Genomic DNA, 19,632 nt, shown 5'->3' with positions numbered 1-19,632 from the left:
AGAATATTTCCACCCAAATCGAACCACCAGATCTGTTTCTTTAATCCTTCTCTCTGATACATCAGAGTATGTGGTGTGTCAAAAGAACTCAAGAACCAACATGATCAAGCACACAGTGTCCAAGGTGGACAAAGCTAAACACCAATTTAAAAAAAACTGCAATGGACTGAAACTCAAATATGTTAAAAGACATGAGCTCATAATTATATTAAATAAAAAAATTACATGAGCCCTGGCTAGTGTGGCTCAGAGGACTGAGCACCAGCCTGTGAACCAAATGGTTGCTGGTTTATTCCCAGTCAGGGCACATGCCTGAGTTGCAGATCAGGTCCCTCATTGGGGACATGTGAGAGGCAACCAGTCGATTTATCTCTCACGTATCGATGTTTCTCTCCCTCTCTTTCTCCCTCCCTTGCCATCTCTGTAAAAAGAAATAAATAAAATCTTTCAAAAAAAACTTTAAACCAAAGCATCGCAGGTTCGATTCCCAGTCAGGGCACATGCCTCTCTTTCTCCCTCCCTTCCCTCTCTAAAAATAAATAAATAGAATCTTTTTTTTTTAAAGATTTTATTTATTTATTTATTTTTAGAGAGGGAAGGGAGGGTGACAGAGAGAGAGAGAGAGAGAGACAGAGAGACAGAGAGAGAAAGAAACATCAATGTGCGGTTGCTGGGGGTTCTGGCCTGCAACCCAGGAATGTACCCTGGCTGGGAATCGAACCTGGGACACTTTGGTTCCCAGCCCGCGCTCAATCCACTGAGCTACACCAGCCAGGGCCAATAAATAGAATCTTTTAAAAAATTTACAAAAATAATGAATTTATAAAAAAAACTTTAAAAAAATTACATGATTCATTGGTCACTTTTGGAAGATGTTAGGAAACTAATTCATTATTTTGAAAACTGGGGAAAAAAACATATCTTGACCTTCCTTTATAAACTGTACCTCAGGTAACCAAACAACTGATATAAAGAGTATTTTTAAAAAGAGTGTCTTTTTATGGAAGAATTTCAGCTAATAAATAAAGAATGAGTAATAGTATTAGAGTAAGACAACTGTGCAAACCCCTAATGAAATCCTAGAACTAGGCCAGAGTTTCTCAACCTCAGCACTACTGACATTGTGGGCCTGACAATTCTTGCTGTAGGGGCTGTTCTGTGCAGTATAGGATATTTAGCAGCATCTCCAGCTTCTGCCCCTAGGGATCAGTAGCACCCCCTTCCCAAGTTGTGACAATTTATTCCAGATATTGCCATACTGACCCTAGCTGAGAATCACTGAAGTACACAATGACCAATGACCACTAACATTGTTAAAAGAAATACAAATACACACTATGTCTCCTGATCAAAATATATAACATCAAAAGTTTAATCTCAATCAGATCAAGCATCTAAATCTAACCACCAGTTTTTAGAAATGCAGGGAACAGATAAACATGGTCAATGACACCACGGTGTTAAAATCAGCAAAATCAAAATGTGAGGAGCCCTACAGGACAAATGGTCTGGGTTTTTTTTTTTTTTTTTTTTTCAATAAGTCCTCAGGAGAGGAATTAAAAGAGGACAGCTATAGACAGAAAAAGACCTAAGAGCCACAGTAACAAAACTGTACAGGCCTTGACTGAATCTTATTGAAACAAACCAACAGGAATAAAAAAAAAAAAGAAACAACTAAGGAAACTGTCAGCTTTTTAATGGGAATGATAGCAGGATGGTTACATTTATGTTTAAACAAGATGATCTGACCATTTTTGAAGTTAGGCAGTTGGTACATGAGGGTTAATTATCCTCCTTACAATTATATAGGTTCAAATTTTAAAGCATGTCACCTTGTACTTCAAGAACCCAAATCATCATCATCATAGTCCTCTACTTCTCTTACATCTTCATCCCAAGAAACAGAAAAAGAAACTGCATTTTCTCAAATTCTGAGGTGGCACAAAGACAAGAACTAAGACACAAACTCATTCACTCATAAACCTGTTGTTACGGTGTGAGCTGTGCTCCTCCAACGTCTGTATACTGGAGTTCTAATGTCCAGTAACTCAGAACGGGACCTCATTTGGAATAAGAGTCACTGCAGATGTAATTACTTAAGAAGAAGACACACTAGAGTAAGGAGGATCCTAATTTGATATGACTGGTGTCCTTATAAAAAGGGGAAATTTGGACACAGACCTGCACAGAAGGAAAATGCCACGTGAACATGAAGACAGAGATTGGGTGGTGAACCAATATGCCAAGGAAAGCCAAAGACTGCCAGCTAACTGCCAGAAGTTAGGGGGAAGGTATGGAACAGAACTCAGCCTTCAGAAGGAACCAACCCTGTCAGTACCTCAATCTCAGATCTCTAGCCTCCAGAACAGTGACAACCAATTTCCGTGGTTTAAGCAGCGAGCTTGTGATACTTTGTTGCTGCAATCCTGAAAAAATATATATGCTATATTTTGAAGGAAAAAATTCCCAGAAAAATAAAACTTATAATAGGGCTGAATTAAGCAAAACAAAGCAAAAAACAAACAAAATAAAAGCCCCGAGTACTTAAAATATTTAATTGTTTTAGGCAATCAACTTAAAAATAGTTAACAGTCATCAATTGCTACTGGCAGGAGTTCTTTTTTAATTGACTGACTGATTTTGGAGAGAAAACAAAAGGGGAAAAGCGAGAGAAAAACAAACATTGATTTGTTGTTCCACTTATTTATTCATGTACTGGTTGATTATTTTATGAGGGGGGACCCCCCCCAAAAAACAGAATTTATTTATAAAAAATTGTGCATTTATTCTTACATGTTTAAACTTGAGTCACGTTCAAAGTACCCTCCATTTGATGCAATCAATACACCTAATGAGATGTTTTTTCCATTGCTCAAAATAGTTTTTGAACTTGTCAATTTTGATGACTTTTAGTGCTTCTACCGTTTTTTGTTTTACCTCTTTCACATTGGCAAAATGTTTTCTTTAAGGACATTTTTCATCCAGGGAAACAAAAAAAAAGTCACTCAGGGCAAAACTGAGTGAACAGGGAGGGTGGGACACAGCGGTCATGCTGTTTTTTGGTCAAAAAATGCTAAACACTCAGCGCAGCACGGGCAACTGCGCTTGTCAATCACCCATCATGAAATGGGCAAATGAGTTGAAAGAGTCTTCAAAAAAATTCACTGAAGCCGAACACAGACTCTCACAACACCAGTTGATACACTGATACAGATGGGTTCCTAGAATACTCATCTAGCAAGAGAAGCCTGTACTACAAGGGGCCTGCCCTTCAGAAGGCAATTATGGTTTTTCTGGGTGCCCCCCACCATATGTGCCCTGACTGGGGATCGAACCTGCAACCCTGGCATAACAGGATGATGGTCTAATCAACTGAGCTACCCAGCCAGGGCAGTTCTTGAAAAAGACTACAAAATGAAGATTTTGAAGAGAAGAGACAATAGACCAAAGTTTATCAAACTGTTAATAAATGTTTCTGACTGCTCTGAGATTTTCTTACTCGAAAAAAGTATCAGGTCCCTCAAATCATATGCTTTCCTGTATACATACCAACAGAGGTTTAAAGGGGGGCTCCACCTTCCGAGCCAGCAATTCTTCCCAATTAATATGTCTGAAGAATGGATGAGCCTAGGAAAAAAAAAGAGCAGGAAGAACAGTCAAGGGGAATAGACTTCACAGGACTGACAACTGCCTGCCTTAAGTTACCAATCACAAAATAAGCTATACTTATAAGCCACTACATACAACCTTCACAAACACATAAAATTAGCATTATCTTCCCCTCAAACCCCCAAGCTTGCCAATCCCTACTTGAACTTCTCCAGCATCCCCAGGACCAGCTCCGAGACGAGAAGCAGCATTTCTTTTCAGCAGCTTTAGGAAGAAGGAAAAACCACTGATAAACTTTACTTAGCTAAATTGATTTTTTAATAGAAATTTTTAATAGAATTTGCTTGTCTATTTTGCCTTGGGAAAATATGATATACTAATTACTAGTAAACATTATTTGGAAATAAAAAGAAATAAAATCTTTAAACAAATTTGTAGTTTTCCTACAAAAACTATGGGCTTTTTCATTCAGTATCCATGCATGAATTTTTATTCAAAATGTATGTTGAATTCTATTTAAATTCTAGTAGTTGAGGCTTTTGGTTTCAATACCTATTTAAGAACCTACCTTTTTAAGCAGATCTCTGGCTTCTTGTGTGAGGTAGGGAGGCAAATTGAGTTTACATTTGAGGATTTTGTCAATCGTTTTCTTTCTATTCTCCCCAGTGAACGGGGGCTAAGAGTGGAAGAGAGTAAGAAAACTTAGATATAAAAAATCAAATTTTACATATCAGAATTATCCATTTCCTGAATTAGTCAGTGATGCAGAGAGATCAGAAGTGTGTGCTGTGATATGGTGACTGCAAAAGACCTGCAGTTTTTACACAATAAGACAGAGGAAATAGCAATGTGCTGGAAGGAACTGAGTTTCCACCATAAACTTTGTGTGCTAATCAGTGACCTATGTGATTTTATGCTTCATTTTCTCCATTTACAAAATAAGGGCAGTGTCTATTTTACATCTATTTCAAAGGACTGCCATGACATAGATAATTTAAATGAAAGTGTTTTTAAAAGTACAGGGGCCCATACTACTTACTAAAAAAGCATTTGTAGTGCTACATTTTAAAAAATAACTCCATTGGTAATATTTTCAAGAAGCACGAGAAAGGTCTCTTGCTACAAGGACTTAGCAACTACTCAGCACAGACCATACGTAATACATGTAGCTTTTAACTGTGCACCTACTGCTCCAGTCAGCATGTCATACATTAATGCTCCCAAACTCCACCAATCCACAGCACGATTGTGGCCACTCCGCATCAAGATTTCAGGGGCCCTACAACGAGAAAAACAATATGCCTAAAAAATTCACCCATTTGCATATCATCTGAGTAAGGATTTTAAAAACAAAATATGAAGCCAAATAATGCTACAGAAAATTCAGCACACTATTACTTAAACCAGGTTAAAAGATAGCTATTGCCCCCAAACCAGTTATATTTCTTTCAACATGCAGCTCACATGTATTCTATTGTTCCACAAAATGTGTGTGTGACTGTTCCATCATGAATAGATTCTTTGCATAGTCCAAAGTCTGTTAGTTTCACATGACCTACAATGAAAGATTATAGCATGGTTATTCTGAGAATTCTAAGTATATGCAGTGTTTGAACATATCATACAAAATAATAATCTACCCTTCCACTTAACTCTTTTCTGCTTTACTTTTTTTTGAAGATGTCAAAAACTAGCGAGGTGCCAACCATAAAATGGGATGTTAACTCTTTAAGGCTAGGGCAGAGTCATTGTTTGCCAATGATATTATCTATCTAGAAAAGGGAAAATAAAGGAGTGAAACAGTTTGTCTAAGGCTCCAGCCTTTCCTATAGCAAGAATCCTCTACCATCCTGAGAAAGTAATTCCTGGAAAAACTCGATGAAGTCTGGTTTAAATACACAGACCCTAATGAAGATAATCTGCACCTTTTAAACAAAGGTGTGATACCATACTTCAAATATAGAGTTTTTATCACAGTGAACTGTGAGTTGACAGTTCTTCAAATGGTCTCAGAAAGTCAAAATGACAAGTTATCTCATTCAACCAACACACTACCAGTTCATAAAAAGAAATGAAATTGCTACATGGCATGGGACCATCATCACAGATTCAGAAAGTGATAAACTTACCACCTTACACAAAGAACATTTCAGTTCAAGTTCAGCTTTACTCAGCTGTCATTAGATATCCAGTGGTTCAACAACCCCAAGGATCCTACTATTCCAGGCTTATTTCAGAAAAAAGGAAAGGCAATGGCCTATTGATTCAAGTGTGAATATGTACTTCACTCTGACACAGAAGAAATATGACCTCTATTTTCACAGAACAACATGACACACCCAAGCTTATGAATCAAAGAAGTTAATTAGTCACTTCCCTATTCTACCTTTTGCCTTATAATTCTGAATCAATATCCATGTTTGGGGGATGGGTGCAGAACTGCGAGGGAGGGAAATATATATATATTCCCATGACGTGCTTGGTTAAATATAGTTATTTCTCCTTTAAAAAAAATGAAAGGAAAGAGGAGAGAATAGAGAAGTTTGAAACATTTATACATATAGGCATTGTTGTCCATATACCGCTTTCTGCCCAAGAATTTAAAACTGTTAACTACTTTGTACATCATTTTGTAAACATCTAAGTATCAGCAGCTGCTACTACACCCCCAGATGCCCTGGTGAGCTTGCTTCCAGCCCCCCAGGTACCCTGGTTTAGCTGGTTGCTCCTTTGAAACATGAGTGAACTGCCAAGTCTACCCAACCCAGATTACTCTCACATAAACTGAACTGTCTATACCCAGATGTAATTAAAATTAAAGCCCACTTTGCTGGACCTATAGCTGTATAGAATATTAATGACTGATTTTCACGTTTGTTGTCACAAACATATAGCAAGAATAAATTCATGTCTACTAAACATTTTATTTCCAAAGCCACATCAATTATTTTGGTTCAGCTCTATGCCTGTCCTTTTTTATAGCGTTAATAAAAATGATCACAAAAAGTACTGCTTTCAATAATTATGTATTTTCATCATTAAAGAAACCCCAATATATAAAGTTAAGATTCACTTTCCAATTTAAGGAATAAACCAAAATTTGTGTTTGGACTGGCTTTGGCTCACCACATTTTACATAAGGATTTCTAAAAAGTGATAAGCTATAAAGAGCAAGAATTAAATTTAAAAAGGTACTTGTGTGGCCAGTTATCCTCAACTCCCTTTAACCGTAAATAAATACCATAAATACCACAAATCAAACATAAATACCTAAATATTTAAATCTCAGCAAGTATCATGATGCCATAAAATCTGATGGAGAAATGTATATAATAATAGACACATGAATATGGGACTTTGAAAATGACCATGACCTATGTGAGAGGATTTTAAGATGATTATTTACTATAGAATTGTTTACAGTATATCTCCACCTTGGTGATTAAGCATGATATTCTCCGGCTTCAGGTCTCTGTAGATGATCCCCTTTTGATGTAAATGCCCCAAAGCCATGGAGATTTCTGCCAAGTAAAAGCTGGAAACAAAAGTGATTTAATAAAATTAAAAAGAGTAATCTACTCAAAGCAGTTTATGTATGGAGCAAAATACCTTGGAAGAAATAGACATGCACCAAAGACCAAATTAGTGGCGGGGGTAATATTGAGGGAAGAGATGGCATAGGATGCTGCCAAAAGGCATGGAGGCATGTTTCACTCATTTAGTGAAACTATAAATGTTTTATTTCATCATCAGAACATAATGCTAAAATTGCAAAGAAGTCTAGAATATGCCAAACTGTTACTGGTCATGTTTTGTTCTGTCTGTGTAGGAACTAGGCCAATAGTCATTCAGATCAAAGCAAATTTTTCCCACCCATCCCCAATTATAAAATCCCATAGGAAATAAGAATTTTTTTATTTTCAATGAGCAAATCTTAGTTTCAGAGGATATCTCATAATCTGACCCTTAGAAGCCCACTCATCCCTTACTTAATACAGCTGCATATTTATACACAGTGCATGCCCACAGTATCTGCCCTCCCTCTTGCCAGATAGCCCACAACTATAAACTGTGTGACACTCAAATTTATCTACCTCAAAAGAATAAAGGGCTGAGCCAACCCTGTCTGGATTCGAAAAGCACAAGGCACTGCAATACTGGCTGCATAACAATGGTGCAATCCTGCAGATTACTCCAGGATGGAGAGGGTGTGTCCTAGAGGACTGAGGCAGTTTCACAGCCAGCACGACCACAAACAGCCTCCAACATGGCTCAGAGAGCCTCCTCCAAAAAAGGGCACTTCATCCCTAAGGCTCTTAAATGCAGCTTCTGTGTTAGAAAAGGCCTGAAATTAAACAATGGAATGCAGTTTGGTAATTAAGGTAGAAAAAAACATTTAAGTGTTTTCTATTCAATTAATGTGTAGGATAAACTGATTTATTGTTACCCAATACTGTCATCTCACAAAAGGATGTGTATATTTTTAATCTGAAGCAGATGCCATCTTAAGAAATAGGACGGTAGATCCCATCCTAGCCATAGAATCAATCCACAGACGGTATGTGCAGGCTTATCACCTCCCTAAGACTGCAACTTGGGAACTGGAAAGTCTAAAAAAACGAGATGATTGCTGATACTTTCCATTGTTCCACACATAAAGTTTCACTGGAAAATCACACTCACCCACAACCAAGGCAGGCAGCTCACCAATTCAAGGAAAGAAAGCCCCAGTGAGAATGGTTCTGTTAGGAACTGGCGTGAAGAGCGTTCCAACCAAGGCCTGGAGGCAAAGGAATGATGTGACCTCCAATAGCTGCCCAGCTGCAAAGCTGCTTCTCCCCCTTTAAGTCCTGAGTGACTACTGACTGGCTCCAGAACAATTTATTGAATCATTTGGCTGCCCACAGTGGGAACAAGGCTTTGCTTGTAATTATATAAATCATTACCTGAATCCATGCAACCACAAAAATTTCACTTACCAGGCTGTGTCTTCCATAAATATTCCCTCTCTTTCTAACTGCATAAATAATTCTCCTCCTGTAAATAGACAGAAAAGACATTAAAAAATAAAACAATCTTTATTTCCAACTCATTTCTAATGAGAGGGTCTGTGCTTTCCTTTTAACCATAATTAAAAGACATCAGCTCCTTAAAAAACAGATCCTAAAAATTATAGGTTTAAAACAGTCTTCAGGATTCTATTTTTAGCAGCGTTCCCACTCTTATGTGAAATATGTATATTTTGGAATTCTAGGTTTTATATCTATAAACTTAAAAATATTTATTCCAGACCCAAGTTAAAAAAGAAATCTTGATTAAAGCTTCTCTAACACTTCACCCGTTAGTAGAAGAATGTTAGTATATAATTTAAACCACCCTTGCAAATTAGCAAATGCCCGGCCTCATAACTCTTAGACTACAATAAGCTGGCAGTAGCCTTGTAAAAAGCACGACACAATTTGAGTATCAAAATCAATGATAACAAAGGGTTACACCCCACTGAATAATCTTAGAATCCATGAGTCCACAGTGGTATAAACCAATGAATAGACAAATCTTAGATAAGTATATTTTTTAAATGGGAGAGATGGGAAAGTTCTTCATTACAGTTCAATGCCAAATAATAAATGAAGGAGGCATGATGGAATAAGAAAAATCACTTGACAACCATTATAGTTAACTGTTTTAGGCAAGAATCAATGGATGCTAAAACCATATGTTGAAAAGCTTGATGACAGATGAGATATTTAAGAAATCTCAAAATATCTCCTCATGCTACTTATTAATTACAAAGGGGAAACCTCACCAGGGTAAAAATGGGCAGACAGGACTTTATACAAAGATATATATCAGGTCCCTCCTGATGTGATACACAAAGAAGGAAACGTCACCTGGATGGTCCTCCCAAAAATGTATAACCTGAAACTAATCCTGAGGAAACATCAGATAAGCACAAATTGATGCATTCTACAAAACAACTCGCCTGTACTCATCGAAAATGTCAAAGTCATGAGAGACAAAGAAAGACTGAGGAACTCTTCCAGATTAAAGAAAACTAAGGAGATTACTATATCAATGTTAATTTCCTATTTTTAATAATTTTAGTATAGTTATGTAAGATACTATGATTGATTTTAGAAAATATACACTAAAGTATTTAGGGGTAAAGAGAAATCATGTTGACAACACTCTCTTAAATAGTTCACAAAAAATTACGTATATATGTATCCATGGGTGTATATACATATATATACACACATACATATATATGTATACAGAGAGAGAAAAAGGAAGACGGGTGAAACAAAACAATTGTGGTAAATGATAACACTTAGGGAACCTAGGTGTAGGGTTGTGGGAATTATCTGTACTATTCTTGCAACTTTTTGTGGAAATCTGAAATTATGTCAAAATTAAGTTATAAGAAAAAATGTCAAATGTCATGAAAAAGTTAACTAAATTCTTCAGCTTTCTGTTCTGTGTTTCACACTATCAGGAAATCTCTGTTTTTCAGAAAACTCAAGTGTGTTTGCTTGGATCTAGAAATGACAGGAGCACTAGTTCCCAGGAGGTGGTAAACCCTGGAGAATATGGACGATCTCGATTGTAAACTGCTTAATCTATCGATAAGCCTCCATGAAACCAAAATACTTCTGTTCTAAGATGCATTTATAAAAAGACTCAGTATCTTAAGCAACACTGTCAGTGAGTTTTCCATTTCAGTTTAGAAAGAAATACTTTAGTGGTTTATTTGAATTACAGTATCTTACCCAAGTGCAGTCAATTTGATGGCTCTATCAAGTAGGTGTCTGTTATTTTACTAAAAAACTGATTACAAAGGAAATAAGATAAAATTTTACAGATGAGAGAAAAAAACCTTAACTTTTAAAGTTTCCTTCATATTTGTCTACAAAAAGAAACATCTGGTCACACCTGAATTCTTTAGTCAATGTAGTTGTCAATTTTAAGAACTATTTGATCACATTGGGGAAAAGCACTTTTCCATTGGAAACTAATGTTTTGACGCAGTTTCTGGAGCAATGCAAATAATTACACCAAACTGTGTGTACTGACCGCTGAGATACTCAAGGATGAGGTAGAGTTTTCCACCAGTCTGAAAGGCATAAATTAAATCCACAATGAAGGGATGCTTTACTTCCTCCAGAATATTCCGTTCTGCTTTTGTATGAGCTGTATCTTTAGCATTTCTTACTATCATTGCCTAAAGGAAAAGAGATGATCTATAAGAACAAAATAGTAGACATTTGATTCTACAGTAACTGGAAAATCTAATTTGTGCTTTTCTTGCCAATATTAAGCTATTAATCATAGTTACCACTAAAAATGAGATAGGGATCAATGGAAAGCACTTAAATCTTATATATATCTTATATATAAAAAATCCACAGTTTGGATTTTTTGCAGTGAACATGTACAATGAAAACTTAAAGGTACTTTTTAAAAAATGTAAACAGATTAAGTTTATTCATATATTCATTAATTGTTGAATGTCTACTATGCTCTGGGCTCTGTAACATGAAAGCAGAACTAACAAGGAATCTGTAGCCCATAGGAGCCTCAAGTCTCAGGGAACAAATATAAGTTAATGGAGGAAGACGTAAGGTGCTATAGGTGAACAGGGCAACTACATTTGACCAGTAAGAGGTCTTCCTTGGAGTGGTGGTACCTAAGCTGTATCATGAAAGGTTACTAGGACAAAATGTGGAGGACATAAAAAACGCATTCCCAGTGCAAAAGAGGCTTGACAGGATAAGACATGTCTAGTGACTCTATAAGTAGTTTAGTATGGTTAGAAGTGGTTACAGATTAGGCAGAAGATGTAGTGGAGGCCAGGAAACAGAAGGCCAAGCATCTAAGCAAAGGTGTTTACATCCTATCTTAGAGGCAGAGGAGCAATGCTGAGGTAAGGGAAATGAGTAACTGGGCTTTCAGAAAGACAGTTCTAGTAATAATGTGGAATTCTAGGAAAAAAATGTAATGAGACCAGTTAGCAAGCCAGGATAGTGAACTAAGGAAGAAGTCAGACCTGTAACTAAGAAAATGAAGGCTGAAAAAAATAGAAAGGATAAAAGCATATCATTAGCATTTGCTGACTAACTAGATGTGAGAAGAAATGATAGCATGGTTCCTGTTTAAGTAATAGCATAGACAATGGTGTCATTTAATAACAGGTAACGGACACGAAGAAAAAAGTTTGGGGAAAAAATGATGTATTGTTTTGGACATGGTAAATAAGTTCTTGGACTAATTTCTGGTGCATCTCCAGCAACATGAAAAAGCATTCACACAAGGTTATTAGTTGCAATAGGATCTGTAAAAGCGAAACATTAGAAACTTCCTAAATGCCCATGCATAAATATTGGCTAAAAACCTATGGACTAGCTACACAAAGAATGAGAAACATCTCTACAAAAGCAAAGTGCAAAAGAGCATATATGGCATAAGAGTATACACAGTAGGGTACCTTTTTGTTTAAGAAAGGGGAATTAAGAATATGTATATATGTCTCTGCTTATATCTGCAATTATAAAACACAACTAAGATAAACCAAAGTTAATGACAATAGAAAGGTAGGAAAGAGAATTGAGATACACCTTCTGAGTAACACCTCAATGGTTTTCTCATTCATTTTTTTTCTGGCCTAAATCAAATATTACTATGATTATAAAATGGAGATTTTGAATTCTGAACCATGTTAATGTTTTATACATTCCAAAAATAAAGTTAAATCAATACAGATGGCAGAGGGAAAAAATACTGAACACAACAGAAATACATATATTTATATATTTTTATTGATTTTAGAAAGAAGGGAGAGAAAAAAACCAAAACATTGATTTGTTTCACTTATTTATGCATTCATTAGTTGATTCTTGTATGTGCCCTAGCCCAGGATCAAACCTGCAACCTTGATGTGTTGGGACAATGCTCTACCCAACTGAGCTATATGGCCAGGGCTCAGAAATACATATATTTAATTGAATGTTACAGTGAAGTTTACCACAGTAGACTAAAGATATTTAAATAAGCCCTGGCTAGTGTGGCTCAGTGGATTGAGCACAGGCTGCAGACCAGGGAGTCACTGGTTTGATTCTCAGTCAGCGCATGTGCCTGGGTTGCGGGCCGGGTCCCCAGTGGGGAGAGCATGTGGGGGGCAACCACACACTGATGTTTCTCTCTCCCTCTCTTTCTCCTTCCCTTCCCCTCTCTCTAACAATAAATTTTTAAAAAGTCTTAAAAAAAGATATTTAAATAAGTTTACACTATACACTCAGTGACATATACATAAGCAGAGCATCACGAAAACTGTAAAGAAATCTTTTTTCTTTTTTTTCAATTACAGTTTATATTCCTTATTGTTTTTGTATTAGTTTCAGGTGTACAGCATAGTGGATAGACAATCATACACTCTACAAAGGGTTCCCCCTGATATTCTTGTACCTACCTGGCACCACACAGTTATTACAATGTTATTTACTGTATTTCCTATGTTATACTTAAGAAACCTTAAACAACACTTAGTGGGTTTGTAGCTGCCAGTAGTATTGATATTCTTAAACTATTATGCATATATTGTACAACTGAGCAAATGAGTAAATTTACTGACATTATCAGGCATCTTACTATATAAAGCAGATGTAAATATGGACTGAGGGAAGAAGAACCTTATGAAATTGGACTGGAATTAGGGTTATCAAAATGAAGCCATGATTTTAAACAAAGACAACCAATGTCACACCAATAAATTTAATATAAAAATAAGATAGATAGATAGATAGATAGATAAATTCTGAACAGTAAAAACAAACATTATGGCTAGAAAGGATATTACTGAGACAATGGGGAAGTGTGAGTATAGACAATGTATTTGAAAATTTGAGAACACTACTGTATATCAATGCTAAATTTCCCAAGTATAACAATTATACTGTGGTTACATATGAAAATGCCCTCAGCCCTAGCCAGTGTGACTCCATTGGTTGGAATGTTGTCCTATAAACAGAAAGGTTGTGGGTTCAATTCCCTGTCAGGACACATGCCTGAGCTGCAGGTCCAGCCACCAGTCAGGGCACGTGCAGTCCCCAGTCAGAGCATGTGGGAGAGATAACTAATGAATGTTTCTCTCACATTGAGGTTTCTCTTCCTCTCTATCTCCCTCCCTTGTAGTCTCTATAAAAAGATTCACTAAGCATGTCCCAGATAAGGATATTAAAAAATAAGAAGGAAAGAAAATGCCCTTATTCTGGAGAGATAGGTACAAAAATACATACATAGAGAGATTAAAAAAATAAGGGTGAAGTGCTACTATATCTGCAATAAAAATAAAATAAAATACAGCCCTGGCTGGTGTAGCTCAGTGGATTGAGCGCAGGCTGCGAACCAAAGTGTCGCAGGTTCGATTCCCAGTCAGGGTACATGCCTGGGTTGCAGGCCATGACCCCCAGCAACCACACGTTGATGTTTCTCTCTCTATCTCTATCTCCCTCCCTTCCCTCTCTAAAAATAAATAAAATAAAAAAATCTTAAAAAAAAATAATAATAATAAAATAAAATAAAATAAAATAAAAAATTGTAGGCCCTGGCTGGCTAACTCAGTTGGTTATAGTATCATCATCCTGATATGCCAAGGATATGATTAGATACCTGGTTGGGGCACATACAAGAAACAACCAATGAACGCATAAACAAGTGGAACAACAAATCAATGTTTCTCTCTCTCTCTCTCTCTCAAATCAATTAAAAATCTTGAGGAAATGACAAGAGGGTGGGGCAGACAAAGAAAACATGGCAAACTTAACAACAGTGATTGTGACAGTAGTCTTGCAACTCTTTGGAAAGCTTTAAAAATTTCACAGATATATTATTTTTTAACTGTTCAGGAGGTTTGAATTTTTTAAATAAATAATTCTGAGAAAGTCTGAGAGGTAAAGGATTAACAGGTAACATAAAAGATTAGTAAAGTAGAATCACAGAAGTCACGGAAGCGGTGTTTCAAAATGCTGCAAATAGTCTCAATGCAACAGAGAGGTAAGTTAAGGATGAATTATATAAAGATCATTAAGTTCAGCACTTAGGAGACCTAGGGGACAGTTTCACTGCAATAGAAATCATTAAGTTAAAATATAGTGAGAAGAAAAAAGAATAAAACATGACTTCTCAAGAAATTCGGCTGTGAAAGACAAAGGAGAAAGTCACAGGGAGATCTTGAATGAAGGAAGGATGTGTTTGGCTAAATATGTCAAAGACATGAATATATATAAATAAGAAAGAAGTGGCAGAGAAAAGCCCCTAAAGAAGCAGAAAGGGATGGGATCCAAAACATAAAGAGAGGGTTTAGCTTTAGAAAGAAGGAGAAACATGTCTCCTGGAAACAATAAGACTGGATAGAAAGAAGTAGGGAAAGATGAAAATGCAGATTAATGTGGTACTGAGGGTGGAGTTCAGCACAGAAAGTCAAAGGGAGTCACATCTGACAGCCTCAAGCAGAAAGAAAAGCAGCCTGCTAAAAGAAATAGAGGGAAGGATAGTAAAGGCTCTAACAGTTGTGGAGAACAGAAGCAGTTGTCTAGGGATACGCAGAAAAATGTTTGGTGAGTTCTGAGGGTCCAAATGAACTGGGGACTATGCATTTGACCCAGCAGCAACCTTGAAGTTTGTCTGACTTCTGACGGTAATGCTCAGTAGCTGAGATACAAGAATAAAAGAGCACTGACAACTAAATTGATTAAGATTAAGACTTTCCTAAATATAAGGTCAACAGAGCTAGCAAATGACTAAAGTGGTAGATCATATTGATTAACGTTAATTCAGAATAACGTGAATTATCCAATGTCACCCCCAATAAATTCAATAAAAATTTTTTTAAATTTTAAAATAGCCTATACATTAAAAAAGGAAAAAGTATACAATAAAATAAGAAAGAGGCTAAGAACTTGAGAAAAAAAGAAGAAAGGTCAAAAGACTAAAGGGCTTATGGCCAAAGATCAGGCATTATGGGAATAAAGAAGTAAAAAAGTTGTTTTTCTATTTTAGCTCAATATTTCAGAGGTAGAGGATATGACCATGGGGGATGGTGAAGTGGAATGGAGGTGAAAACTAACAGAATTGAGATCATTAAGGAATTAAAAGGCTAGGCTATTGATTACTTTTAATATAAGGACAGTGAAGACACTCAGCATGACAAGACCTGGGAGTGTGAGAAAAAGACTTATAAAAGGTGAGAGCGTGCTATATGCTTAAACCTCAAAGTAGTGTGGGATCTTGACCACAGGGTAGAAAAGCAATTTTAAGAATAAGGAAAGCCCTGGCCGGTAGCCGGTAGCTCAGTTGCTTAGAGAGCCATCCTGATATGCCAAGGTTGCAGGTTCGATCTCTGGTCAGGGCACATACAAGAAGCAACCAATGAGTACATAAATAAGTGGAACAACAAATCAATGTTTCTCTCTCTCCTTTCCTCTCTCTCTAAACTCAATTTTTTAAAAAACTATTTTAAAGAATAAGCTAATGAGTACTTCCCTTGAATTACAGGGTAAGCAGAATAAGAGGCAGAGACTGTATTTGTTTCAAAGGCTAAATCCTAGTATCTAGCATAATGCCTGGTACATTGCAGGTTGTCAGCTGGTTCAATAAAAGAAAGAATGGAAGAAGTAAGACCTATCGGGACTTCCGGCAAGATGGAGGCATAGATGGATGCACCGTACCTCCACACATAACCAAGATTAGAACAACAACAATTTAGAGGCAGAATAACACCCAGAACTGACAGAGAATTTATCTGAATGGAAGTTGGACAGCCAAGAAGTTGAAGTAGACCCGTTCATCCAGACCAGTAGGAGGGGCGGAGACGAGCAGCCGGGCGCAGGTCGCAGGTCGAGGTGTGCAGAGATCAGGGAGAACTGGGTGCCTGGGGCAACCAGGAGCACATAAGGCATCTGGGGCGCACAGGATCGCAGCGGGTGGACCCTGAGTACGCAGGCGGCAACTGACGGACCCAGTGAGGCTGCGGTTGTGAACCAGGGCAGAGCACGAAACCCAGGATCCCAGGGAAGGGACTGGGATCCCAGGAGAACAAAGCTACCGCCATTGTTCCCTCCCGCCCCTAGCAACTGGGGTGCCCAGCCCCAGTGAACACCTAAGGGCTCTGCCCCTCACCGTAAAAGGAGCAACCACACCAAAAAAAAAAACAAAAAAGAGAGAGAGAGAGACATGTCTCAAACAGAAAAACAGATCAATGCCCCAGGGCTCATCCTTTTGAGCGACCAAGAGATTGCCAATCTATCAGATGCACAGTTCAAAACACTGGTGATCAGGAAGCTCACAGAATTGATTGATTTTGGGCGCAAATTACATGAAAAAATGCAGGTTACTGTAAAAGAGATGAAAGAAGATGCCCAGAGAACCAATAGTGATGGGAAGGAAACTGGGACTCAAAACAACAGAGTGGACCAGAAGGAAGAAAAAAAAAACCAAACAGGAAAGAATGAAGAAATAAGAATTCAAAAAAACGGGGAGAAGCTTAGGAACCTCCAGGACATCTTTAAACGTTCCAACATCGGAATTATAGGGATACCAGAAGGGGAAGAAGAAAAGCAACAGATTGAGCATGTGTTTGAACAATAATAAAGGTGAACTTCCCCAATCTGGCAAAGGAAATAGACTTCCAGGAAATCCAGGAAGCTCCGAGAGCCCCAGAGAAGTTGGACCCAAGAAGAAACACACCAAGGCACATCATAATTACATTAGCCAAGGTAAAAATGAAGGAGAGAATCCTAGAAGCAGCAAGAGATAAGGGGACAGTCACCTACAAAGGAGTTCCCATCAGACTGTCAGCTGATTTCTCCAAAGAGACCTTACAGGCAAGAAGGGGCTGGAAAGAAATATTCCAAGTCATGAAAGACAAGGACCTATATCCCAGATTGCTCTATCCAGCAAAGCTTTCATTTAGAATGGAAGGGCAGATAAAGTGCTTCTCAGATAAGGTCAAGTTAAAGGAGTTCATCATCACCAAGCCCTTATTTTATGAAATGTTAAAGGGACTTATCTAAGAAAAGAAGATAAAGAAAAGACATGTATAGTAAAAGGACAGCAAACTCACAATTATTAACAACCACACCTAAAGCAAAACCAAAAGAAACTAAGCAAACAACTAGAACAGAAACAGAACCACAGAAATGGAGATCACATGGAGGGTTAACAACAGGGGAGTGGGAGGAGGAGAGAGGGGGAAAAGGTACAGAGAATAAGTAGCACAGAATGTAGGTTGAAAATAGATAGGGGGAGGGTAAGAATAGTATGGGAAATCTAGAAGCTAAAGAACTTGTAAGTATGACACATGGACATGACTAAAGGGGGGATATGGGTGGGAGAGGGTGTACAGGGTGGAGGGGAGTGAAGGGGGGAAAATGGGACAACTGTAATAGCATAATCAATAAAATATATTAAAAAAAAAAGAAGACCTATCTGTGAGCCACTAGCCTTTGGTCAAAGGTTCTAAAATTTACAGCATAGGCCAAACTAATGCCATAGGCAAAAACAGTTTGTTTCCAGAGTGCTTTTTTTTTGGGGGGGGGCGGGCAACAGTAGGGTAGAGGGATAGTTGTTAGAAACAATCTTTTCCTCAACACTCCACCATGAGCAAATACCCAAATGGGACCATACCTATAAGGGCAGACTGTCCAGATACAAGCAACTCATTTAAGGGACCCCTGGTTCTACTCTGCTTTATCCTTCAAGGCTTTTGGAACACAGTATATTCTTACCACCTACTCAGGTCATAGGGTTAGTCCTCTCCACTTCCAGGATAAAAAAAAAAAACAGAAGAAATAAACTCAAAGGCTGTATAGAGTTATCTAACCTAGGGATTTAGGAATTAAAACCCTGGGCAGCAACCTCTTCGCTTTCATTATTTTTCCAGTGAGCCTTTTCAGGGACATCAAAAGAAGAATGGGATTGCATCTGGTTCTCTAGCCAGGCTTAGGGGAAGAAAAACCATGAAAGTGGGAAGAAGCGATGGCTAAGTAAAAGGAGAGACAAGTAAGTTAGGTCTTAGAGGCCTGGGCCCAAAAAATGAGGCCTGACATGTAGCAGTAATTAAGTCTATGGATTTCCTAACATACCACACCCACCCACCTACAGTGGGAAAAAACAACACCCACTTCTCATTACAGATAGCTGTGTCAGAAACGTATCTCACTCAAAATATAATTACTGAATATGACTAATTATGATCAGCCCTGATTATCAGGCATGAATAAGCAACATATCAAAAGGAACAGATTACTCTAAGAATACTGACCAGTACTTCTTTTAATATTTCTAGAATAAGCATTATTATATGGTCTCCAATTCTATACCTGGTATGGTTTACAGATTAAAAATCGTTAATCTCAAATGATTCCAATGGGAAAACCAGATAGCAGATTAATCCTGACCTGCTAATGCAGAAGTTGATGTTCTGGTACCTAAATTGCTTCTTTAAACAATCACCAATAATGTGTGGCCATAGTATGTTCCACAGATTTTAAAGTAAAATGCTATTTACACTGCTTAGGTGAAAATAGAGAAGAAGCTAAAAACCAAAGTATTAAATACCCTACAAATTTTTTAAAAAGTCATTTTTATGACTTTTCAATAGTTTTCTACTAATACTTGCTTTAAGACAGTGTGGTCTTTCCAGAAATTAAGACCAAACACATATAATCCATCTTCAGTAAAATGAGGAAACATGGGTAGTTTCATACCTCAAAAAGGTGAGACAGAAGGGGGCCAGAGCAGTAGTACATGACTTAACAGAGTGGGGTATGATCAACCTAAATGCGTGACAAGAATAACTCAAAAGAAATCGATTCCATACAGAGAATCCTAGCAGGGCTCAAAAACTAGAGGCAAAAATAAAAAGAAAGGAAGGGAGATAAAATAAGAGTCACCAGGGACTGCAGCGAGCAGAAGGTAGAGGACTAAAAACAGGGAGATTTCTTTGGAGATTATCTGAAAGTCCGTATA

The 19,632-nt window shown here is 37.4% G+C and overlaps 1 protein-coding gene across 5 annotated transcripts in view; it reads right to left on the bottom strand.

Annotated features, from left to right (window-relative positions):
- RPS6KB1 (ribosomal protein S6 kinase B1) overlaps positions 1 to 19,632 on the bottom strand; it is a 44,141-nt gene that overhangs the window by 8,578 nt on the left and 15,931 nt on the right. For 4 of the 5 annotated variants that reach the window (XM_028519799.2, XM_028519802.2, XM_028519797.2 and 1 more), the window contains exons 5-12: positions 10,684 to 10,831; positions 8,589 to 8,646; positions 7,044 to 7,144; positions 5,074 to 5,164; positions 4,798 to 4,888; positions 4,178 to 4,285; positions 3,811 to 3,873; positions 3,550 to 3,627 (exon numbers count right to left, since the gene is read on the bottom strand). In XM_028519799.2, the coding sequence (XP_028375600.1) occupies positions 3,550 to 3,627; positions 3,811 to 3,873; positions 4,178 to 4,285; positions 4,798 to 4,888; positions 5,074 to 5,164; positions 7,044 to 7,144; positions 8,589 to 8,646; positions 10,684 to 10,831 (738 nt within the window). Of the gene's footprint in view, positions 1 to 3,549; positions 3,628 to 3,810; positions 3,874 to 4,177; positions 4,286 to 4,797; positions 4,889 to 5,073; positions 5,165 to 7,043; positions 7,145 to 7,705; positions 7,955 to 8,588; positions 8,647 to 10,683; positions 10,832 to 19,632 lie in introns of those variants that run through there. The other variant, XM_036033582.1, reaches the window with a different exon arrangement.

The sequence above is a fragment of the Phyllostomus discolor genome, chromosome 8, assembly GCF_004126475.2.
Source record: "Phyllostomus discolor isolate MPI-MPIP mPhyDis1 chromosome 8, mPhyDis1.pri.v3, whole genome shotgun sequence".
In the NCBI taxonomy this organism is placed as follows: Eukaryota; Metazoa; Chordata; class Mammalia; order Chiroptera; family Phyllostomidae; genus Phyllostomus; species Phyllostomus discolor.
Note: the sequence above shows the minus strand (reverse complement) of the source record. Positions and strands in the feature narration are given on the sequence as shown.